Raw genomic sequence first — 26053 nt, forward strand, 5'->3', positions numbered from 1 at the left:
CAGTGGTGATATCAGGGACCTGACCGTAGGGAGAGGTATGGGGGCTGATATGTGATGAGGACAGCCACCCACGCTGGTGCTGGGAGATAGAAAGGGCCGAGACAGGAGAGTTGGCACAGGAGGAGGCCCCTGTCAGGCTCTGAGCAGGGACAGAGTGGCTGCAGCTTCTGACAAGCTTAGGGAGACTGCTCCCATCCAAAGGAGACATTCCTTCCCGAGTCTTCAGCTCTTTAGCTCATGCTCTCTGGTCATGGCACTGGCCAGGCCCATGCCAGGAAGAAGAGGCCAGGGGATAGCTCTACTTTGACAGGGCCAAGGTCCCCAGGGCCTGGCCCTGCTGGTTGGCATCTTGCCTGGCCCAGACCCAGTGACTGGCATGGTTGACAACCCCAATTGGCCTCTGTCACGCCTTAGGTTTGGGGTTGGCTTTGGGTCTTGGTTTCCCATCAAGGGCTCTGCTTTCCAGAAAGTGAGCAGGAGAGGAGCCGGAACCCTGAGTTAGAAAATGCCTGGACTCTGCTTCAACAGAAGGGAACAGGGAATGACTTTACTCTACCAGTCATGGGATGAGGTTTCTACACAGGGTCTTACATATCTCCAGTGCAACTATCCATTTATCCATCTACCATTCATTCATCCTTCCACCATCCATCCATCCATCTACTAGCCACTGTCCATCCACTCACTAACCACCATCCATCCACCCATTCACTATCTACCATCCATTCACTATCAAACACCCACTATGTTCATCTATCCATCCATCTATCCATCCACTATTCCTCATCCATTCATCCACTACCCACCATCCATACTTCCACTATTCACCATCCATCCATCCATCCATCCATCCATCATATCCATCATCCACTAAATAACATCCATCTGTCCATTATTCATCATCCATTCACTACTCACCATCCATCCATTTACCGTCCACCATTCATTGATCTATCCATCTATCCATTCACCATCCATGCCATTATCTCCTTCACCCATCCATGCACTTATCCTGCTACCTAATTGTTCATCTACCTACCCACTCATCATTTACTATTCATCTATTCACCTACCATCTATTAGTTGTCTCTCCACTCATCTACCCATTTATCTACCTTATCCATCCACCCATCTACCTCTGTCTAGCTGTTTATCTGTTCATCAACCCATGCATCATCCATCCATCCATCCATACACACACACACACACACACACACACACACACACACACACATACATACATACATACATAGATACATCCACAAGCTACTATCCCTACATCTATCTAACTACCCATCTACACAACTATCGAGCCATCTTTCTGTCTGTCCATCCATCCAGCTTCTTCCCTCCATGTGATAATCCCACTTAGTTTGTGTATGTCACTCCATGGTACCTGGGGTAATGACTGGGACATGGTGACAAGGAAGCCATGCTCCTGTCCCAGTAGAGTTTGCTTTCTAGTGCTGCAGGCAAGGACAGAAGGAGCCACCTAAACACACGTTAAATCAACAGTGTGATGGTGTGGCAGGCTTGCCCAGAGGAAGCCCTTACCAGCTACACAGTCAGGCAAAGCTTAGGAAGGGCGGGCCCTGGGGACAGAGATCCTAAGTTGAGAGAACTCTCAGCTGATAGTTCCAAGGTCTCCACAAGGTCACTGATGACAGCCTAGCATCCCCATGCTGTGGATATTGCTCTATATAAATAAAACACTGATGGCCAGTGACCAGGCAGGAAGTAGGGGAGACACGGCAGCCACCGCGAGGACAAGCAGCATGTGAAGACGCTGGTAAGCCACCAGCCACGTGGCAAGGTATAGATTTATAGAAATGGGTTAATTTAAGATAAAAGAATAGGAAGCTGTCACGGCCATACAGTTTATAAGTGATATAAGCGTCTGAGTGATTATTTTATAAGTGGATTGTAGGACTGCAGGGCTTGGGGAACCTGGAGAGAAGCCCTCCAGCAACACCCCCATCATGGTCACCCCACTTCACTGCAGCCAGTGATCCCTGGACACCCTCCTCGGCCTCCACCTCTGCCATGCATTCCACCCAGAAAGCTGTTTTTCTCTTTATCCAGCCTCATCCCACTCACTCAGACCAACTATGACCCCGGGCTAATGCACTCAGCCCTTTTCCCTCCTCTCTCCTCCTCCAGCCAAGGGAAGATGACCACTGCGGGCTCCTAGGATCTAACAGCCCTCTCCATCATGCACCTGCCCCTGAGTGCAGTACACAGCCTGCTTGTCCAGCCCTGTGCCCCTTCTCCAAGGCTGTGAACACCTCCTATAAGCTCAAGGAGGGGGTCTCCCAGCAGTCAGGGTCTCCAGGTGTTTGCTAGGCTGGACATGTGTCAGTCATCTATACTGACACACAAGAGGCAAGGCACACAGCTGTGGAGACTGAAACCAGCCAGGTCCCAACTCTACTGTGTCATGCTCTGCGTGGCCTATGCAAGTTACGTGGTCCCTCTGATCCACTCTTCTCTCTTGCAAAGTGGGGCTCATCAGAGAAGGACCTATGCAGGGTCTCTATGTCAGAGCCCTAAATGAATGCTCATGGAAGTCACAGCACAGGGCCCCACACAATTCTAGGGATATGTGCCACCCAAAATTTGTGTCATCTTTATCTGTGTGGACGGCCTACAGGGTTCTCAGACAGTGCAACCTGGCCAGGAAGAGACAGCCGCTCTGGGCTGGGGACCAGGCTCCACATTACAGAGCTTCTTTGCTTTAAAAATCCTGGATGGGCTTCCCTCCCAAGGAAGTGAGTGCATGAGAATGGGTTCATGAGGTGCTTTTCAGTTCTACTGTAGTTAAAAGAAGTAAGTCAACGAATGTTTGTAGAGTGAGTGATGCCTTATTAGAGGCATGGTGAGCTGGGGAAAGTTGGCCAAGGCGAAATTTGAGAAATTGGCCCCGGCCGTGAAAGCAATTACGGCAATGCTTTAGTGTGCATTCCTGGCCAGTGATATTTCCATTTGTCTAATTTATTAGTTTATTAGCTTTGTGGTGAATGGAGAAAGTTACACCACAACACGGGCCTAATTTGATCAAACTCAAATTTTCACATCATCCCTAGATGGTCATTATGGAGGGGGGAAGAGACCTCTGCTTAGGAACCGCATCCAAGTTTTCCAGTAAGATCCAGGGCAGAGTTCCAGGGCTCTGAGTTACCAGCGCTAAGTGAAGAGGGCTCAGAGCATCGCGCCTGAGAGCGAGGGTTTGTTATCCACACCGCTCCTTGCTTTTTAGGGATGTGGCTCCAGGCAGGTTCTCAGCAACTTCAGGCCTTGGTTTTCCCCTCCATGAAATGGAAGCCACAGTAAGCTCTACCCATGTGGTGAAGGGGAGCCCTGGGTAGCTGAATTTGTCCACAGCTGTCTCCCTGGAGCCCAGCTCTGTGCCTGGCCCGTGACCAGCTGGGGTCACTATTCCCCGAAGGCTTGAGGCACATACACTGCTCACCTGGAAATCAGTACTAAACCAGCTTATTTCTCCGTGTGCCGTGGACCAGCCCTGGAGACTGCCTGTCTCATTTCTGCCTGACAAACCCTTTGCAGATAGGTACCACCACTGCCATCTCCACTTTACGGGTGGGGAAACTGAGACCCTGAGAGATATTGACTCGCTCAGGGCTTTACAACAATTAGTGGCAGTTCTGGAATGACTCTACCATATTACATCTTGTGATAAACATTGATTATGTCTTGGTTATATTACACAGTCATACAGCTGGGCGCTGGGAGGGACCTGTGTGAAGGGCGTTGGGGGTAAATCTTGTCACTGGGAGCCCTAATTTGACCTTTCCTGCCCTCCTTCCCTACCTGCCTCCAGCCTCCCTTTCCTTCACCAGGGGAAGCCTCACAGTGGCCCCACACAGCGTCTTCCGGGAGGACTCCGCCCCACAGATGCACGGCCTGTGGGCCCACGCTGGCTCGGTAGCACATGGGTAGGTTACTGGGCTGCTGCCCCTGAGGTGCCGTGGGCTTCTGTGGTTCACCAGACGCCATCAGAGGAGCTAGGGCTGCAAAGGGAAGAGGGGAACCCCCCCCCAGTTCCAATGAGGTCACCTTCCGTGGAGGAGGCAAATGCAGACACTGAGAACTGCTGCTACAACAGCCGTGTGGGGACAGAATAGTGGCCCTCTCGGAGATGCGCGTGTCTGAACATGTCACCTCCGATGGTGAGAGGACGTTACAGACATGATCCTCCTGGGTTGCCCAGGAGGCTGATGGAATCACAGAGGTCCTTGCTAGGGAGAAGCAGGGGACTCAGAGTTTAACGGGTTCAGGGTGAGCCCATGGCTACAAGAGGTCATAGGTCCCAGCCTAGGAACGGACATGGCAGGTGTTGGATTTATAGGTCATGGGGTACTAAGTTCCCTTCACTCTTTTTTTTTCCTTCTGAGACGGGTCTCATGTAGCCCAGACTGACCTCAAATTTGATATATAGCCAAGGATGACCTTGAACTCCAAAGCCTCCTGTGTCTACTTCCCATGTGCTGGATTACAGGCATGCACCACTATACCCAGTTTATACAGTGCTGGTGTGGAGTGCAGGGTTTCATGCATGCTGAGTGAACATTCGACCAACGGAGCCAAAAGGCCAACCTCAAAGCTGCTTCGTTCCAAGCGTGCATCAGTGATGGGGTTGCAGATGTCACCGGGAGAGTCCGGGACAGTGGACACTACAGAGTGCCCAGCCCCGGCTTCACCAGCTTGCTGTCTATCAGCCTCCTTCACACAGCCCTCCAGGGCCCCCAGCTGCTGCTCCCTCATATTAGATTCACCCCACTCACTGCAAACATGCCATTGACAGCCCCAGGCAGCCAAGCTTCCAGAAGTTAAGGGTGGATCAGAGAAGACGGTGAATGAAAGAATCCATTTCCAGACAAAGAATGAGCCATTGAGGAAGCTCCTGCCATAACACACACACACACACACACACACACACACACACACACACACACACACGCACGCACACGCACACGCACGCATGCACGCGCGCACACACACACACACACACACACACATAGTGTATGTGGGCCTGAGGTCGATGTTGGGTTAGGCTGTATTGGGTGGCCAGAAAGCCCCAGGGATCTATCTGCCTGCCTCTGCCTCCCAGTAGAGGGATAACAGACATGAGCTGCTGTGTTCGACTTTTAATATGGGTTCTGGGATCAAATGCAAGTCCTTAAGCATGTACCACAAGCAATTTATTAACTAAGCCATCTCCCCAGCCCAGGATGCTGCTTTAGACAAGGCGGCTAGGGAAGGTCTTCTGCAGAGAGAGGACATCGGAACAGAGACCAGGAGGAAATGCAGGAAGGAGCCATTTGGACATCTGGACCAGTGCTTACTCAGTGGGGTCTGGAGACCAGCTTGGCCATTGCTCATCCATCCTTAAGAGCTGCATGGTACCAGGATCTGAGACACTCTGGAGTAGCCAGCAGGTAAAGGGTACAGGGAGGGCTGCCGAACTTTGCCTGGGCAGACACCTGGGGACCGCTGCAGGCAGAGGTGGGTGACTCTGGCTTTAAAGGACTAAAGTTTTGACAGACCAAGTTTGGGTGGAAACCACAGCGTCTGCCTTCAGCAGTGAGCCACCGTATAGCCAGAAGACAGGGCCATGAAGGATGGAGATATCTCAGCTTGCGTGCGTGGCTAGCAAGAGCGTGGATGAACAGTGGGCGTGTACTCTGGTAGACCATGAGGCCACATTGTGGCTTGAGTCCCAAAGAGAAGCTGAATTCCCGATTACTGTACTTGCCAGTGTGACTTCCTTGGAAACAGGGTCTCTCCAGGGACAATGGTGAGGGTACACTGGATCAGGGTGTCGTCCTTAGAAGAAAAGAGGATCAGAGACACAGCTCCACCGAGGAAGTGGCCGCAATGGCGAAGACAGACCGAAGGGAGGCGGCTGCAAGCCATGGAATGCCACGGGCTGTGCAGCAGCCGGAAGGAAGCAAGGTAAGGTTTCCCCAGAGCACACAGGGAAGCACAGCCCTGTGACAGCTGTAGGTCGTATTTCCAGCCCAGGGCTGAGATAATGAGCTGTTGTGGTGAAGCCCCGAAGTTTGTGGCATTTTGCTACAGCCACTCTGGGAAACTACAGACAGCTTCCAAAGAACCTGATCGTTTGTCTGGTTGAAAAGTTCGTCTGACTTCTTCTCCCAGGGACATGCTCAAGAAAAACAAAAGCTGCGTCCCAAGCAGTTTTGCTTGCTATGGCTCAAAAATGGAAGCCATAATGCCAATGGCACTCTGTGAGAGAATGGATAACATACATGCCAATGAATCCATTCAGTGGGGTATTACGCAGCAATTGAAAAAAACGAACCCCTGTTCCATATGAACAGAGAAATCCACCAAACATTATACTGAGTGAAAGAAGCCAGACCTGGAAATGTGAGTCCTTGGCTGTACATTGCAAAGGCAGAAGATAGGGGCTAAAGAGACGGCAAGGTCAGAATAGCTTGTTCATCTAGAGGGGAGAAAACTGGTGGTTTGAATGAGAACAGTCCCCACAGGCTCACATGTTTGCATCCTTGGTCTCCAGTTGGTGGAACTGTTTGGGGAGGATTAGGAGGCGTGGCCTGGTTGGAGAAGGTGTGTCACTGGGGCCAGGCTTTTGGGTCTCAAAAGATGCAGACCATTCTGAGTGTTTTATCTGCTTCCTATTTGCAAATCAAGATGTGAGCTCTCCGCTGTTCCTGCCGCCATGCCCTTGCTCCACTACTACGGACTCTAACCCTCTGGAACCATAAACCCAAGTAAACACTTTCTTTTATAAACTGCCCTGGTCACGGTGTTTTGTCATAGCAACAGGAAAGTGATTAAGACAGAAACTTTGTGTGGGCGATTCCTTGAGCTGGATTCCTTCTACAGCACATTTTATCGTGTCCATGTCACATCTTAAAGTGACAGGAACCACACAGGGGAGTGGCCTCCTGGGGGCGCCGGTGTATGGATCCACTGGCCTCTAGAGGTGGGGATGTGAGGCCAGGGGTGGCCTGTGTAGCGGGCCTGAGGTTTTTGCAGCTGTGGTCAGTACTGGAGGTGTTCAGTGACTTCTTGTCCTAAACAGCAACTGGTGGGAGTGCTCTGTGTCCCCAGCCCAGCCAGTATTAAGGAAGGAGACTCTCCTAGCAGTTTGTCTGCCAGGCACTAGCCTGCTTCTCATGGGCTCTGGAGCACACAGGACACCCTATGCTCACCTTCTTGCCTATGTAGAGGCAAAATGAGGGGCTATGAGCAGCTGGTGGAACCAAGAGAAAGGACACTGGCCATGGACAAGAGTTTTGCCGTGTGTCTCTGAGAGTGATACAGGCTTAGAGAGGTCAAAGTATCTGCCTGAGGCTTCACAGCCCTGAAAGAGCAGGTGTGTTGTCCCTGGACTGAACTTCGAGGCTGCTGGGGACAGAAAGGGGGTAAGGTATGGTATAGTGAGGAAGGGCACTATTCTGGACTCTGATTACCTGGGTTTAAATCCTGGCTCTGCCTCTTGTCTCACCCAGAACAAGATATTTAACCTCTTGGGCCCTCAGGTTGCTCATCTGCAAAATGGGCTAACAGCGGCACCTTTCCCATGCAGTCTGCCCCAGGTGAGTGAGTGGGTGCTGCTTTCATGCGTTGGCATTGGCCTCTCTGGAGAGTGAGGCTGCAGAGACAGTGAGGTAGCTCAGCCCAGGCTTGTGCAGCAAAGCCCTTTGAGGGACAAGATGGAACCCCTGAGGTACCTCCTCTTTCTTCCACAATGGCTCTGCTGGGGGCAGGCTGGGTAGGAGTGGGCACAGGGTGAAGACTTGTCTCTTCCCTGTGGGGTACTGAAACACAGACTTTAGCTGTGGCTGCCCCTGGATGAGGCTGCCAGGCACGGTCCGGATACCTCCAGTTTGCCGTTTGTAGAGCCTACCTCAGTCTGAGGCCTGACCAAACCCTGGGCCTACCCTGCAGGCTTCCTGTATCCAGAACATGGCCTTGGGGACTGCTGGTCCATAGGCACAGCCCTGCCTTCACATCACACCTATGTGAGTCAGAGGAAAGGGGTTGTCTGGTTCTTGTCTGAGTCCTCTGGGAGAGGGTGGGTGGGGACACCAGGGTTGTGGCTGGACACAGGTCCCAGCCCCTCTAATGGAGGAAGCACAGCTCCTCAGTGGCTCCAGAGCTGGGCTAGAGCCTATGAAGAGGAGGGGCCTAGAGCAGGCACACCTGTCACCCAGCTGCATCCTGGAGAGTCCCTGGCCAGCTGCGGGTGGGAGCAGGCGTATGGGTGCTGCCCTTCGGAGGGTGGGGCACCAGGAGGGGCCAGGACATCCCTCCACACACAAAGCCAGAAGAGCCTCTCCTTCATGCCCCCTCCCCCTCCCTACTCCTCCAGCGCTGAGCTCTGCAGGGCCAGGTGGGCACAAGTGTTGTGGGGATAAGAAGACCCTCGATCAAGACCATGGGCGATGGCCGGGGGCGGCTCACTCTGCAGACGCATGCATCTGCCATTCAGCGGCTTCTCCCACTCTTCCTATTATATTTTATGACATGTAATTTGTCCTACACAGAACACAGAACACGGAGGTAGGGCACAAAACACCCTATAAAAGGCAGCTGTGGTTGTCGTCCTCACAGGCCGGCTTGCCCGAGGCCAGGAGGAGCATTTGCAAGATAAGAACTCATCCAATCCCCACAGCAGCATGATGACCCAGACCTTGCCTCTTTTTCCCATTGAAGACATGTCACCCCCCATTTCCCGCCCAGCCTCACCACAGACTGCTCTCAGAAGCACTGGACCTCACCTGCCCACCGCCTGTATCACAGCCCAGGGATTTTGGGGTCCTGCATCCCTTGCCTCAGCATTGCTGAGCACTAACAGTGTAGAGGCTGACAGTCTGGGTCCTGCTGGAGGGTTTGACACTCCTCTCAGTCCCATGCTCACTGGGTGACCTCCAGCAAATCGCACAGCCTCTCTGAGCTTCATTTCTGAGCCATGGCAGAAGTCTTAGCATGGGCTGCTTGGCTATGACGTCATGAGGGTGTGTTGATACATGTGTGAACATGGCGCAACACGTCCCGACATCCTAACCCATCACTACAGGTCCACTACTTCAGTCTGAGGACTCAGGACTCAACATGGCTCCTAAGCAGGAAGCCAAAAGAGGCAAAGATGTTATGTTAGAGCTCTCACAAGTCTTAAGTGGGGCTGGGGAGAAGATCAATGGCTGGACTTGGTCCTGTGTTCCCCACAAAATACACAATCGCATGGTAGGGAAGAAAAGCAAAGGCGTGCCTGTGTAGGGAGGAAGGAAAGACCGGCAGTAAGCATGCCCAGTAATACCCACAACATCTGCACAAGCCACAGGGAAAGTGTGGGCACCAGCCTCCTACGTATCAGCCTCTGGCTCCAGCAATGGTTCCATGCAGTAACTAACTATGAGGATCTTGTCTGCTGCCCACTTCTCCAGATGTGCAGGGACCTGGGAGTGCCCTTCTCTTTCGGGTGAATGGAAACTGAGGCTCAGACAAGCTGTGTGTTTGGCGGAGTCTGCTCTGCCACTGGCCCAGGTGCCTCGGCTCTATGTTGGGTAGGGGTCCGCTAGCCAGGTCCTGCACAGACTCTCCTGTCTGTGTATGAAGTAGCTCTTAGTCTCTGAGTGCGGAAGTGCTACCTGAAATCACACTAGACGTCTGCAGAAGGGAACCAGAGGGAACAAGTTGTGGTCCACAAGGCATGTGCATTGGCAGGGTCAAAAGAAAACATTCTCTGGCAAATCAGAGGGCCTGTCAGAGAGCGGTGAATTCAGAGGAGACTGGCAGCCCCCCTCGTAGGTCGATGGGACCAAGAAACAGCCGCCACTGCTTGTGGGCAGCCCAGGAGCTCAGGCGGCCATCTCTGCCAAGGTGGTGTCTGATCTAAGATGGAGACAGAAGAGTGTGTGGTGATAGAAAAGCCGGAGCAAATGTCCTGGGGTGGCTACAAACCTGACAAGAAGGCCTGGGTGACTGAAGGCTTTGGTGAGGGGTCTGGAGGAGGACAGCCAGGTGGGTGGTCCAAGTAGGCAGATGTGGTGGAAGCTGAGCTCTGTGCCCAGAGAGTGTGGGGCCCTTGTAGGGCCATAGCAGGAGGTGCATGACATGATGCCCCTTTAGGAAGCCCCTCTGGCTGCTGGATAGGCATGGAAGGATGCTGCACAATGAGGGACCATGATGCCCCTGGAGAGAACCAGAAGGAAACTCATAGCCCTTATCTGGGCATTAGAAAGCCAGTTCCATCACCTCTGGGCTGTGTGACCTGAAGCGGGTCACTCAACTTCTCTGGTCTTCTCTACTACAAACGGAAGGGTTGCCATGTTCTCCAGCCTGTGTGGTATCAGTTGAAGGTGTCAGTTACAAACTGAGGTGATGACACCCACTTTGTACAAAGGGCCCAGTGGCTCACCATCCTCAGAACCTTGTCTCTGTTGGTGGAAGTCTGATAGGAGTCTTTTTTTCAACTCATCTGTCCATGACCATCTAGATGCGTTTGTGTCCAGGTATGCTCATCTGTCCATCCATCTATATGTGGGTAGCTACCCAGTTTCTAGTCATCAACTATCCATCCATCCTTCCATTCATCCATCTGTCCATCCATTTTTCCATCCATCTGTCCATCCATTCATCTCTCCATCCGTCCAGCCAGCTCTCCATCTGTCCATCCATCCTTCCATTCATCCATCTGTCCATCTATCTATCCATCCATCCATCCTTCCATCTATCCATCTGTCCATCCATCCGTCCATCCATCCTTCCATCTATCTCTTCATCCATCTGTCCATCCATCCTTCCATCTATCTATTCATCCATCTGTCCATCCATCCTTTCATCTATCCATCCATCCTTCCATTCATCCACTGTCCATCCATTGTCCATCTATCCATCTCTCCATCTGTCCATCCATCCATCCATCTGTTCATCCATCTTTCCATCCATCCATCTGTCCATCCATCTTCCCACCCATCCTTCCATCTATCCATCCATCCATCCATCCATCCATCCATCCATCCATCCATCCATCCATCTATCCATCCTTCCATCTATCTGTCCATCCATCCTTCCATCTATCCATCTATCCTCCCATCTATCCATCTGTCCATCTATCCTTTTATTCAAAAATCTACTTGTCCATTCATCCATGTTGCCAGTCACCCACCCAATTACCCATGCATCCATGCATGCATGCATCCATCCACCCACTCAATTATGTACCCTTCTACCCAACCACCCATCTATTCATATATATATATATATATATACATATATATATATATTCATATATACATACAATCATCAATCCATACACACATCCATATGTGCATCCACCCACCCAACCCTCCGTCCATCCACTCACCAGTCCATCTTCCTATCTGTCCACCTGTCCATCTGTGTCATCCCTCCCCACTCCATTAGCCTCCTCAACGCGCATCGCCACAAACACAATTACCTTCCATGGCAACAGAGCTTCTCTCGAAACTGGGAAATGTTATCAGGCCACAATAACATATTAAGGGGGAGGTCTGAGCCGCCCGGAGCCCCTTCTAATGCACAGCAACACCTGCGTGACAAAGACTTTGTTCTAAGCTGTTTAGTAAATTAGGCCTTTCCTGGACAGTTTCAGCCTTCAATTTTTTTAATATCAGCAATAAAATGGTTATATAATTAGTAGTAAATCTGGCAGCCTGTTTCTGGTGTTTTACTTAGAAGTAAAAAGACTATGCGTGTGTGTGTGTGTGTGTGTGTGTGTGTGTGTGTGTGTGTGTGTGTGTGTGTGTGTGTGTGTGTGTGTGTGTGTGTGTGTGGTTTTCTGACTGCAGGTAGATAAATTATTTGTAATGTCAGCGATTCTATCCCACAGGCTGGGCCGCGGAGACACCAGCCTGGAAAAGAGTGAAGTCTGAGTTTTGACTCAGCTGCCGACTTGCCGTGCGATCATAGAGAAGTTGTAGTCTCTGAGCCTTGGCTCCCATCTGGAGAACGGGAGGGCTGGTCTGGGTGACACTGAAGGCCGCTGGCAGGTCTGATTGTCTGGGAGGGGACGGTGGCTTTAAGTGGCATCTGTGTGGCAATGACTAGCAGCTTCTCCTCTGCCTGTATCTTCAGTGGTCTCTTTGGTCTCTCTATTTGGGGGTCCACCAGTGTGGCAGACCGTATCCAAGCAGCACTTGTGAACCCCACACCCCGCCCAGTCCTCACCAGGTTCCCAGCTCAGGAAAGATCCCCACTCCCCCAGTCCCAGGGCTTCGGCCATGCGCCAGGAGTCACCTGACCCTCTCCTTCTCATGTCCCTCAGCTCCATTGATCAGGGGTCAGTGTGTTCCCCCCCAGGTCCACTTCCTCCTCTTTCTGTCACTTTCCTGGTGACCCTTGACCTTTCAGGGTCGTCAAGCTTCAATGAACTGCTTCAGGGCTCCTCCCCACTCTCAGAGTGTGGTTCAAGATCTCTCATGGTCTAGAATGGTCTAGACAGTTGTCCCCACTCTGCCTGCTGGTTGGAATCAGCATGGGCTACTGTGACCCTAACACTTGGGTCCCTGCGCCATGGCTTATTTAACATATTTAACATATTTTTTTTTTTTTTTTTTTTAGACAGTTTCAGGAATTCGGAGGATTTTTTTTTTTTTTTTTTTTTGAGACAGTTTCACTCTAACTCAGGTTGGCCTTGAACTCTCAACAATCCTTCTGTGTCAGCCTCCCTTGTGTGTCTGTTTGGGCTTCGGACCAGCAGTGTTACCTTCTCTGGGCAGTGGTTGGGTTCACAGAAACTCGGGCCTGGTTCAGAAGCTGCATTTCAATGGAAAAGTCTACACTGCTCTGCGATACCTTGCCTCTCAGCCTCTCCTGACTCAAAGCTCAGCAGGGACACTGAGTCCCTACCCTCCATGCTGTCCATATCCCAGCCTCCGGCCCCTGCTTGCAGAATGTTCATTGCCGTGGGGGTGGGGGATGGGGGAGTGGGGGGGGGTGTTGGCTGCTTCACGGAACTTACCCTGTGGGGCACAGAGAGGCTGCACCTCAGGCAACAGAGCCCAGTCGCCTCTCACTCTCCACTGTTACCAGTACAGAGCTGGGAATGTCCACCCCAGGGGACAGGGTCCTGACTTCATGTCCATCTCCCAGTGCCAGCAGCTAGCAAGGAAACTTTTCTTAAATAACAAGTAACGAGGCAGATGGTGCCCGGCAGGAATCAAGGCCATGTTCCCACCACTCACCCAGAGCACAGTCTGGCGCTGGCTAGTGGCTCCTGACAACTTGGGGGCAAGGCTGTCCCTGGGAGGCTCCTGGTTAGAGGTGTAACACTGCCCAGAGGAGAGATGGGACTGCCCGTGAGTCTCCATCCATCGGCTCGGGACAGGCTGCGAGGGAGCCAAGTCCCTCCCTCCTCGGCTGAGCTGGCGCCCTGTGAGGGGCCCGGGGCTGTATCACACCGTGAATGTTGGGTTTAATCAGACAGTGTGAGCCAAAGACGGGCTGATTGCTGAAGAGCGGTAGCTACCAGCTCATTAGCCTAACAACCCTTCACCAAGCTGCTAGCAGGCCACTGAGGCCCTAGAGACAGCAGTAGGCAGAGGGTGCCTGCCCACCCTTAGAAACCAGGCCTGTCTTTGGAGACAGGGGCGGGCAACCCAAGCTAGCCCCTACTTGTAATACCCTAGCTCTTCACCAGAGGGCAGCAGACAGCTTTGTAGTGTGTTCTGCCCCTGTTGTCTCTACCCATGAATTGCGGGAATGTAGGAAGGTAGCAGTGCTCTGTAAATGCAGTGGTCTCCCTGGGGCAGGTGGGTGGGCGAGGACGCTGTGTGCTCAGCAAGCACACTCCATTTTCCTGCCTCAAAATGCCTCTGCTCTCTCAAGATAAATGAAGAAGTACTCTGGCCCTCCTGCCAACCATGGAAACAGAGGCAGGGGCTGTACAGTCAGCAAGATGCTGGGACCGTGGAGGCACTCACTACAAGCCCGAGATGAAAGGGTTGCCCATGCAAGTGTGCACACGTGTGTATGCATACATGTGTGTATGTATGTGTCTGTCTATGCATGCAAACGTGTGAGTGTGAGTGTGTGTGCTCAACATAAAGACAGAAACATGGCCGCGCACACACACACACACACACACACACACACACACACACACACACCCCCCAGGTAGCCCAGGGGTCCTGTGTGGAAGAGAAATAAAGAAAAATATTAGGAAAAATGAAAGAAAGCGGATGTCAGGGAAGGAAAGGCAAATGTCCACTTGGGGGAGGGAAGGAGGAGGTGCCAAGGAGTAGCTTGAACTATGGAGGAGACGGGCACTGCCCTGCAGGGCTGCTCATGACCCGGGTCAGCAGAGAGGCAGGAGACGGTAGCAATTGGCTTGGGAAGCTGAAGGAAAGGCAGCGGCTTCTTGCCTTGAGGAAAGATGGATCCCGCCTGCTGGTGAGGGGCAGGAAAGCCACTGCACCCCACGGATATCTGAGCTGGGCCTGGAGCACTACTGGGTGAAGGGGCAGGTGCTTTCTGAGGAGGGATGAATTGGGGAGGGGACAGGTCAATGGCCTGGGCAGGAACAGGAAGAGCAAAGACAGGAAGATGGGGTCCAGGAGGGGACAGTCCCATGGGGACCTGGGCAATGCAGCCAAGGGCTCTCAGGTGGAAGGATTTCTCTTGCAGGCCAATGGAGTTGAATCTACCAGCTGCGGCAGCAGGTAGAGACGGAACACTGAGTCGCTCTCCCAGCATTGGGCTCGGGTTTGTTTGCCTTCCTTGACCAGAACATTACAACATTACATTCTCTCTCTCTCTCTCTCTCTCTCTCTCTCTCTCTCTCTCTCTCTCTCTCTCTCTCTCTCTCTTTCTCCTCTCTCTCTCTCTCCTCTCTCTCTCTCTCTACTTGAGTGAAGGTGCCCATGGAGTCCAGAAGAGGACATCATATCCCCTGGAGCTGGAGTTACAGGTGGTTGTGAGTCGCCCGATGGAGGTGCTGTAAACCAAACTCTGGTCCTCTGGAAGAGCAGGCAGTGTTCCTAGCCACTGAGTCTCTCTACAACCCATGTCCATGGATCTTTTGGCACTGATCAAGTAGATGGTTGTGTGGTGTCAGGTTCTTGAAATCTCAGTGCCAACATCAGTTTAAAACCTGGCTTCCTGGTCCCCTGGCCTAATTCCAGGCTTGAATAAAATTCTGCCCTGCTAGGTTTTGGGAATTCACATTTTTAAGCAACTTCCAAGCAGATCACTGAGGAGGTGGTTCTGGTCCCTGCCTGCTGGTGGTGGCAGGCTGTGGCTCAGGGGATGCCCAAAGGCAAGTCACTGAAAGCTCCCCTAGTGGCCATAAGAAGAACTGCAGCTCCCTTCTAAAAGAACCCTACCTTTGCCGTTGGGACTGGCAGGGCTCCCACTGTGGTTGAAGGCTGGGGGTTTCCTGTTGTAATTAAAACTCTACACACAGTAGGTACTCAATGTGTGCTTACTAAGAGTCAAGTTAGTGAGTGAATGGGCGACCTCCTGATGGGCAAGCAGTTCCCATTACATACATTTCGGGGAAAACAGATGCATGGCACCTTGTGATGGCACCCGGAGGACCAAGGGACCAAGATTTCAGGCTTCCAAACCATTGAGGCTGGCACGGCGTTTTCTCTGCACCCGAGGCGAGACAAGCATTCAGGCCGAGTACACCATCGGAGAAGACGTGGGAGGTCTCAAAGGGCCATGGATGCCCGGCTCTTTGGACTGAGCTGCTAATGTGTCTATTTAAAACCCACAAGTGCGTTTTCATTAGAGCAGACTCCAGAGGGCTTCTCTGTAAAGACCATTGTCTGCCTGCTTGGAGTGGCCTTGTCCCTCTCGGGGCACCTTCCCGCTCCTCCGAACATATTGTCCCTTCCTCTCAGAGCCTCTGTTCCCAGCTTTTTGTCTCAAAGCCGCTTTCAGTTCTAGGCTCACTTTCCACGCCACCATCCTCAGCCCCACGAGCTGAGTCATCTTGGCGTGGGTCTGAGCGACTCCTGGGATGGCTCATTGCTCGAATGGTTATCTGTACATCTGGTTCAGCTCACTTCCCTCTTCCCAGCCCCCACAACACACGGCCTCTCTCTGAAGTTTAGTCAAGCAGATTCTGGGTGCTGAGGTGGGGGAGGATGCACTGTTCCCTGGGGACCCTGCTGCCTGGTGAGAGCATGGGGAGGAAGGGACAGGTTTTAAGGCCCAACCTCTTTTGTATAGCATGGCTCTGCCTCCTTGGTGAGTGTACCCCAGACCCAAAGTATGTCAGAGCCGTCAGGATCAGTCACTTGCTTTAGTGCCTACCTGACAATGCCCACCCACCCCCACCCCACCCGGCTCCCATGACCTGGAGGGTAAGGCTGTGTGCTCAGTTCCCACGGAGCCCAGGCCGTGCTCAAATAGCCAGTGAGTGAGATGACATGTGCCCTCACATGTTTGTGGGACTCAGAGATCAGGCCCCAGCCTCCTCCAGGAATCACTTTGTCTTTCTTCTCTCTGCTCAGTAAGCAGTGTGAGCGTTCAAGTTTAGGTCACAGTGGGCCACTGCCCTTGGTGGCTTCCAGGATGCTGAAGGTAAATTGCTGCTTATTTTGTTGTTTCCCAAGCCCTGGCCATGCTCCACCCCAGGCAGCCCTTCTCACCTCAGGGCCTCTTTGCTTCCTGTGCCTGCACACGTGGACTGGTCCCTGCTTCCTGCCACACCCCTGATGCGCGACTGTCTATGCTCTAGTCGTCTGTGTCATGCAGCCCTCACTCCTGGAGAACCACCCTTTGATCAGGAATGCCCTTATTTGCATGACCCATATTTGCATAAACCTTATTTGCATGACCCTTATTTACATGGCCTTGATTTGCATGGCAGAGATTGCACACTGGAAATAGCTTGGATAGAGGCTTAAACTAAACCTTGCCAAATGGTGCACTGGCCAAATCTGGCCTGTCCTCCTTGCCATGGTGTGTATTATATATCAGGAAACTGCACATGAGGAACTCACCCTAAACAGTAAAACACTTTTTCCTGGGGCTGGTGAGACGGCTCCAGGGACAGAGTAATTGCATAAGTGTGGGAACTAGAATCCAGGTTCCCGGTGCATGTGGTTACAGTAGGCTGCCTGCAGCCGCAGTCACCCTAGAGGCAGAGATAAGGCATTCTCAGAGCTAGACTATGAGCTGGACTAGTGAATTCGATGAGCTTTCAGTTTAGATGAGAGACCCTGCTTCAGTGTATGAGGTAGAGAGTGACAGAGGAAGTGTCGACCTGCACATACACGTGTGTACCCACCCAAGTGAGCTTACACACACACACACACACGCACACACACACACACACACACACACACACTACTTTCTATACTCCATTGTTTTATACTGTCAGTGGTACTGCAGTACTAGTACTCTAGTACTCTTGCCCTACACTGTGGGCACTCCGCTCACTGCCCACTCCACTCCTACACCGCGGGCACTCCGCTCACTGCCCGCTCCCCTCTACTCTGATCTAAGGCGTGAGTTCCTCCACTGCCCACCAGTCTCTTTCTCACTTTCCCATCCGTCACTGGGGACAGGACCTCTGAGGTACATTGCTGTGCCCAAGGTTGCACTACAAGGGCGCACACCTGCACCCACAGGAGGCAGACACCCTGCCACCCACCGGCTTCTGCCCACCAGCTGTGGACAAGCACGGGGAGTCCCTGGGGCTCCTTGAGGCTCCCCAGGAAATTGTCCTCTGCCGGTTCCTGGTAATATTCCCAGCCTCATTCTCACCCCACTTTCCCAGCTGAAGAGGAAGCCGCTCCGACAGCTGCAGAGCTGGGACTCTGGGCCGAGATGCATTAATTTGTAAATATCTTCATTTATATGTAAATGCGGAGCCCGGAGCCCCACCGCCAGCCCTAATGGGCCTCACTGCCTGGCACAGCAGCGGCTCCTTCTTCACCGGCTGGGCATCAGGACATGCTCCCGACGCTGTTAGACTTCACAGGTCTCTTCCTTTACTGCCTCCTGGTATCCCCTAAGCATGGTGGCTCTGCTCCGTGGTACCCTCTGCTCAGGCCTCCTGGTGTCTCTGCCTAGAAAGAAGGCTGCAGAACCCCAGCATGACCGTGGGGGAACAAAGGAGGCTGGGCCTTAAGTCCTAAGACTTAAACTGCAGCTGCTGTGTGACTTTGAGCAAGTCCTCTACCTTCTCTGGGCCTTGTTTTCATCAACTGTAAAACAAAGAGGGCACCACGGTATAAGTGTAGGAAGAAGAGGCTTAAGGTCTCATCAAGTTCATGTCATTCCAGTGGGAGACTCTTGGCCTTACTGAACTTTGACCCCTTCTATAAAATAAAATGCAGAGAAGGGGTGTAAAAAAAAAAATGTTACCTTTCCAAGTTCAAGGGGCTACTGATGAGGAATGTGAGATGCAAAAGAGAAAGTGTGTACATAGCGACTTCAAGGGAGTCTGGCGCAAGATGGGGCTTGCCTTGTGGTGGGGATAGAGGATTGTTCGAGGCTTAGGGGCGAACATGTCCGCTCAGAACAGGTCACCTGCTCACTGTGTGGAACTGCCAGCATTTGCCTTGGGGTCATAAGGCATCAATTTTTACCAAATTCTACAATTACAGAAAGATTAATTTGGTCAGCCAGCTTTCCAGCTGGTGGGGTTGGGAGACTGGCTCAAGGTTACTGGGTAAACTGTGCTGGGATTTGAACCCGGGTCTTCAGGTACCTGCTGGCTTTCTGAATGCCGGTGAGCAGGCGTGTGTGTGCAGGGGTTGGGTTTCCTTCTAGCTAAGGGGTCATGGGGGAGGTGGGACCATGAAGCCACACCTGTGACTGGGAGCCCACTGGAAATGAGAGGATTCACCAGTGCTGGATGCTGAGTTACCCACCCGCTCCCAGACTGGGTTTAGGGAAACCTGGCTCGGAGCCAAGAAGTCCCCCGCTGAGGGACTCTCCGTGGCTCCCAGGGCAGTGCTTATTTCTTCTCCAAAATGCTTTTTATCTCCACTCTCATTTTGATGGTAACTGATTTATCCTTGGAGTGTGTTCCTTTTCAAAAGAAGGGAAAATACAGAGAGACACCTGCCTGCCTCCTGTGAGCCCCTCCGGGGGGTGTGTGTTGGGGGGGGCTGGGAAAGAACAGCTGGGACTGGGGTCCTAGCTCAGTGCCTGAGACTGGGAGTCTGGACAGGGCTCACAGCCCCCTTCTGGCCCTCACTCAGCAGGTGGGAGGCCCCAGCCAGATCCCACACGGGGCCTTTTGCGAGAAACAGAAAACAAAAGACAACAACAAAAACCTTCTGTCCCATTCTGTAATTTTACTCTCATGCAAACCGAGACCCCTAACCACAAAGGAAGTTCTCCAGGGCCTGCTGGGCCCACTCTTCTCGAAACTTCTGCCACACATTGACTTGCTGAGAGCAGAGGGAGGGGTAGGTGAGAGACCCAGTTAAGGGGTGGTGCCTTGTTCACATCAGGCCTCAGGGTCTAAAGACTGTGACATCGCGATACTCACAGGGATGTCCCTGCCGCCCCACAACTCCAGGGGTAACTGCATAAGGTGTCGTAAGGGCTGAGTCACCTGTTGTTCCCAGCATGGTTTCTGTGGTAACACTGCTTTCTGAGAGCGCAGACAAAGCATTTACCACACAGTATAAAACAGTGCACATGTGTGTGTGCATGCCTGCGTGTGTGTGTGTGTGTGTGTGTGTGCGTGTGTGTGTGCGCGCTGCGCGTGCCACACGTGCCCACATGTGTGAGTCTGTGTGTGTGAGTTTATATCCAGCACTACTGTGAAGCTATTTCACAGTAAGATGGATCCCCTAACTGAAGGAGGCTGGGGGAGGGGGAGGAGGGAGACTGAGGGAGCCTCTGCTATCCAGCCCAGGGAGAGCTAGTCTTCGAACATGCTAGTCAGATGGAACTGCCTAAGTGGGTTCTGAAGGCTGAAGAGGAGTTTACCAGGTGACCAAAGGTGGGAAAGGCTCTCTGTCAGGAGAGGCTAACATGCATAAAGGGTCAGAGGAATAAAGTACGATGTCGGTCTGCGGGGAATATGTAGGGCTATGGGTACCCACATATGTAGAGCATGTTGGCCCCGCGTGTGAGCCTGAACTATCTTGGTTCTGCAGCCTTTCAGAAAACAGGGGAGGGCTCCTCTCTCCTCATCCTGCTACTCCTGAGCGAGAGTCCAGGTGTCCCCCACTTGGGGCCCTTGTAACCTTAGGCATCTCGGGAGACAATGAAATGTGTTATGTGTGTTTTCAGGCTGGGAAGAGAGGATTCACCTCCCAGATCTGTCACTCTAGGCTGTGTGACTTTCGGCATAGCTCTTGCCCTCTCTGGACCTCAGCATCCTTGCATTACAAACGGGATTTGTGAAGCCTGTCTTGCATGATTATGGAAGGAGCCATGGCCTCATCTCCTTTCACCTCTTCCCTCCAGGGCTTGGCTCCACTTCTGTGAGCAGCTCAAGGAGGGGGATGCATCCCCTAACAGCAATGGTTCCCAACCTTCCCGATGCTGTGACCCTTTAATACAGCTCCTCATGTTGTGGTGACCCCCAACCATGAAATTATTTCCATTGCTACTTCATAACTGTAAGTCTGATATTGTTAGGAATCTTAATGTAAATATTTGATATACAGAATATCTGATGTGCCATCCCCGTGGAGGGGGTAATGGCCCACAGGTTGAGAACCACTGCCTAAGAGCATCTAGGGGCCGCTGACAGGGGCCGGGCAAGCACACCGCAGTCCCGGCCCCTCCCTCTTCCTGCGCACACGCCTGCCGCCAGCTTGCCGGCTCGGGGGGCCTCACCTCACAGTGGACTGGTACACGAGATCCTCCCTCTTGCGGTAATTCTCCATGTGCGAGTAGTTGGTGGAGAACATGGCGTCAAAGGTGAAGATCTTCTGCTTGATGGTGCCACCATCTGTCACCTGCCACAGAGCAGAGGAGCCACAGGTGAGTGCCCAGCCGGCCCCGGTCACCGCTCTCCTCAGGAGTGCCCTTGGCCTGACCCTCCCCTTGCTCCTCCGTCCCTCCCCTCGTCCCTCCCCTCTGCTGATGGAGATTCCCACCCAGAAGCGGCAGACGCCAGCTGCCGCCCCCCCCCATCCGTTATCCACGGAGGCTGCCTGGCTTCGCCTTCGCCCGGCCTCCCTGGTCTTGGAATCCAAACACCCGCTGACACCTTAAGAATTTGGGAAAGGGCCACAGGGCCTGTGAGATGGCTCAGCAGGGGAAGGAGCTTGTAGCCAAAGCCTGACCGGCTGAATTTGATTCCTGGGTCCGACATGGTAAGAGAGAACTGACCCCTGCGAGTTGTCCTCCGGCCTCCGAGGACACTGTGGCATGTACAGATGCACCCATGCACACGCACAAATAAATAATTAAGTAAAATAAATTAATTAATGAAAAAGAATGACAGCCTCTGGCCCCGGGAGGCCAAGCTCATCACCACCACGTCCTAGAGAAGAAGGAGACAGCAGACAACATGTGACAAAGAGCATCCCACACAGAGCTTTCCTGCCCTGTTCCTCCTGCCTCTTGCAAAGGCCTGTGATGTGGAGGCAACAGCCAGCCTGTGAGTAATCCTGGCTCCCTCCCACCAGTGAAAGCCACCAGAGCATTGACTTATGAGCAGGGAGCTGCTGGACTTTCAATTCTGCGAACGCTGGGGGGCCTTCTGAGGCCCTGCAGGCATGGTGGAGCAGAGCTAGCGGCCTCTCCCCACTGGGTCTTTCCCGGCACCAGGAGATCCCTACCGCCACAAAGGCTCTGCTTTGCAGAACTGGCTAGTGTGGCCTGGGCAACTGTGGGCAGGGCCAGAGTGGGCTTTGTAGAGTGAGCTATGGGATCAGGGCCTGGTCCCAGGGCCTTAGTCAGTAGAGAGAAGGAAGGGGAGGGGGCAGGCTAGCCGGTAAGTTGGGGAGAACAGAGGGCCCGGGGACCACCAGCATGCAAACAACACATGGGAAGACAAATAAGCTATATTGCAACTATTTCTGTTTCTTAGTGCACTTATTATTGTTGTGTATGTGTGCATGCTGTGTGTGTGTGTGTGGGGGGGTGACCGCGGAGGTCAGAGGACAATTGCAGAGTTGGTGCTCCTCTTTTACCACGTGGGCTCCAGGGATCAGACCCGTCACCAGGCCTGAGCAACAAGCGCTTTTACCAGCCCCAGACATCACAGCCAGTTCTGATAAATCCTGAGAGGTTTAGGCCCAGGGTGGCATGGGAATCCAGAGGAGGGGGAAGGGCACTTTCTGAGGGTGGGGAGCGCTCACAAGGGGCGTCTCGGAGGAGGGTGTGAGGTCAAAGCGGCTTCTGCAGGAGGCTCAAGAGTCAGCCAGGCAGAGCAGGTAGTGGGAGCCAAGGCCAGAAGCAGGAGGGCTCAGCTCAGCTGCCTCTGTGACAGTGACTGTTGAGAGTGCCTGCAGCAAGAGGGAGCAGCCACCCCCACCCCCACCCCCACCCCCACCCCCCCCCCCCACCCCTGCAAGGGTACTGACAACAGACTGCCACCACTGAGGACCCATGGGCAAAGAATGCCCCGCCCCCCTGCAGGCACCAGTCACCCAGGGTCAGATATGGGTTCTGTTTATATGCTCCGGGGACGGACGGATGGACGGATGGACGGACGACGGCGGACGGAAGAGGCCTATCGACATGGGGTACTTGCGTTTGTTTTGCTGTAACCACCCTTGGGACAGTCCCTCAGGAGGTCACAAGGTCTCCATTCCACCTGAGTGCAGGGGGGCTGGGGAAGCAGGGGACCCCAGGAGGTGACGGTCAATCAGTGCCGGGGCACAGGTTGCTGCAGGGTCCTGCTGCTCACAGCCGACGAAGAGCCAGGCCCTAGTGTCCGGAGCTCCCCAGCAGCGGCCGCCCGCCCGCCCGACGCGCACGCCTGGTCTCCACCGCCGCCCGCTAATGAAAGTGTTACTCCACAAAGCAGAAAGGTATGTGTTGTCACTGTTTCAATTATTTATCTGTTTACTCGGCTGCAGTTTTCCGCTTGTCTCAGCAACTCTATTATAGACCGCGAGCTCGCAGCCTCTCGCCGCTCAGCTGGGCTCCGCACTAACAGCCTGCGACAGGGCGGCCTCATGCCTGGGCCTGGAGAAGTGGAATTAGCTCCCCGCAGCTCCTCTGGTGGAAGCAGGGGAGGGGGCTGCCGGGAAGGGGGGTCGGGGACGGGGAGATGCTGAGAGTGCTTTCCCCAGGCATCTGTCCACCCAGCTCGGAGGACTGGCCTCATCCGCACCCAAGCTGCCTTCGACTACATCCTGGTGGTTTAGTAAACACACATTTGGTGCAACAACAGAGCCAGCATTTATGGGGCACCAACTGTGTGCCATGCGCTGGCCACATCTGTCACCTGTCCCATAGACTAGGTGCGACTCAGAGCAGGGGCGCCTAAGTAAGTACCAGTGGTAGGTGGAAGGATGCTAACACACTCGTGGATTTTGTGACTCTGAGTGGGATCAGCAGTAGGACTTCCCCAGACTGGCTTTCCTCTCAGCCCTCACCAAGCCCACCTGCCTCTCATCACCACTCCAGACTTACCTAGCTCGTTACTTGGCTGATTTCCCTCTGAAGTTATGTTGCCCTCTTCTGTGTAGCCCGAGGACAGGGAGATATGACCTCTCACCTCACCTGCTCTGCAGAAGGACCCAGATTCCAGAGTAGGATGGCAGCGTGGGGGAGGAGAGCTGTGGCGAGTGAGAGGAGGCCGCATCTCACGGGCATGTGGCTCCATGCTGGCACTTGCCCAGGAAGGACGCCCTTTGGGGATGCCCACAGTGGACTGAGCCAGACGGTGCGGGGTCTGGGAGTGGGCGGGGCCGAGTGGCCTGGCTGCTTTCAAAGTCAAACAAACTCACAACCATAGCCCTGCCTGGGGTGGGCTCACAGCTCCCCTCTTCCAAACCTTTCAAAGATGCTTTGGCCCCTTAGAGACATCAAGGTACGTTTCAACCAGGTCCTTCAACTTGGAGGCAATTTGTTTATTTATTCTATTGTTTTATAAACATAAGTGTTTCGGCTGTCTGTGTGTCTGAGCATCATGTGCACGCAGTGCTCACAGAGGCCAGAAGAGGGCACTGGATCCCCTGGAACTGGAGTTACAGATGGTTGTGAGCTGTCATGTGGGTGCTGGGGGCAGAATCCAAGTCTCCTGCTAGAAAAGCAAGTGATCTTAATTGCTGAGCCACCTTTCTAGCACTTAGGAGACAATTCTGACCCCTTCTCTACCAGGGGACATGGCACGTTCTGGAGATAGTCTTGGTTGTCACCATGAAGGTCCTGGCATGTAGCTGGCAGGCCAGGGGGACTGCTGACCCTTTTGATGAATAGGACACAGCCCAAACACTCCTCAGCACACTGTTGATACACTGAGATTGGCCTGGGGAGGTAGCTTGGTCCCCAGCACACAGAGGAAAAGCTGGCCATGGTGGCCAATGTTTGTAATCCCAGCACAGGGGAGGCAGAGACAGGAAGATCCCGGAGTCTCTCTGGTCATTGAGCCTATCCTAATCAGTGAGTGCCAGCTTAAAAACCAAGATGGAGGGCACTTGAGGAATGACACAAGGTTAGGTTTTAGCACGTGCATGTGTGTGTGTGTGCACACACATACACACATGAACATGTACGCATACCAATGTACTTGTATACATGTGCACACACCTACCACACATGCATAAACATACACACATAAACATGTACATACGTGTGCCTGCACGTACCACGAACATCGATATACATATGTGCATGCACACATAAGAACATGCACACCTATACACATGTGCACACATACCTGCGCACATGCACACATACATGTCAAGGTTGGGAAACCTTCCATCTCTCATCTGTATGTCTTCCCCCCATGCCCTGGGAAGACAGTGCAATGGATGTTAACAAGTCGCTTTGCAGCTGAAGACTCAGCTGAGGCCCTACACTGGGCCCAGCACTCCCTGCCTACCCCGCCAGGCTGGCGAGGCTGCCTAACTGCCCCTTGGCCTCACCTCACATGGCATGAGAAGGGCGGGCAGTAGGTTCCCCGGCAGCCCTCTGGCTCCAGCCTTGCCTGCCTTCAGGTAGAGCTTTTTATCTCCTTCCGAAACTCACAGCCCTCATCGCCCCAATCTCAAATTTCACTCCGTTTTTTTTTTATTACACAACAGAGGCAAAAAAAAAATCTGTCAGTAAAACTGTCTCCTCAAATTTATTCGCCGGGACTGAGGGTTTTATGACTAGGAAAATACGCTCGCCCCCCCAAGCGTTCACACACCCCCACACCCCAGATAAAGCAAGGAAGAATTACCTGAGCCATAAATCCCTGCTGCAGGCCGAGGCACAGGAGAGCCTCAAGGACGAGCCTGCTTTTCTTTGGTTTTATTTACTTTTTTTTCTTTTTCTTTCTTTCTTTCTTTTTTTTTTTTTTTTGAAACAGTGTCTAGTTGTGCTGAACCTCACTATGAGGAGTTTCACCAACTTGGAGTGTGAGCTGTGTCTCTGCCTATTGAACCCTGCCAATCCAGACGTGCAGCGTCACCCCTAGTTCTTAGTCACAGCCTTTTCCCTGGGACAATGTGAAAACTGCCCCCCTTTTTTTTTATCTTGACTGTTTGCTGGGGGGAAGGGACCAGATGTTTGGAGCACTGCCTGCCTTGGGACACTGTGATGCTCTCATTGGTCAGAGGTTCTGAGCTGTGGGCAAGTGTGGTAAGTGTATGAGACACAAGCACGGTTTCCATCCTCACTCAGGCAAGAGGAAGGCAGGGAAGGCTGTGGCACATCCACAGCCCATCGTGTCCCATTCAGGATCTGGTGGGGGCAGAACTCAGACCACAGCCATCTGGAAGACGTGAGTGGAGAGGATGAGTCCGCAGTGACAGGCAGATGCTGAGAGCTACCCATGATGCTCCTGGAGGTGCAGAGTTCCTTGGGAGGGAAGGTGACTGGAGAAGTCTCCTTGGAGGTATGTAGGTTCAGCTAGACTGGACGGAGAAGCATCCAGAAGACTAGAAAGGTACACTTCTGGGCGTGTCTG

The 26053-nt window shown here is 53.0% G+C and overlaps 1 protein-coding gene across 1 annotated transcript in view; it reads right to left on the reverse strand.

The window, feature by feature from the left end:
- Igsf21 (immunoglobin superfamily member 21) overlaps positions 1-26053 on the reverse strand; it is a 222401-nt gene that overhangs the window by 58483 nt on the left and 137865 nt on the right. The window contains exon 3 of the mRNA XM_028880731.2: positions 20815-20936. Within this exon, the coding sequence (XP_028736564.1) occupies positions 20815-20936 (122 nt within the window). The remainder of the gene's footprint in view (positions 1-20814; positions 20937-26053) is intronic.

Source organism: Peromyscus leucopus, chromosome 2 (assembly GCF_004664715.2).
Source record: "Peromyscus leucopus breed LL Stock chromosome 2, UCI_PerLeu_2.1, whole genome shotgun sequence".
Taxonomy (NCBI): Eukaryota; Metazoa; Chordata; class Mammalia; order Rodentia; family Cricetidae; genus Peromyscus; species Peromyscus leucopus.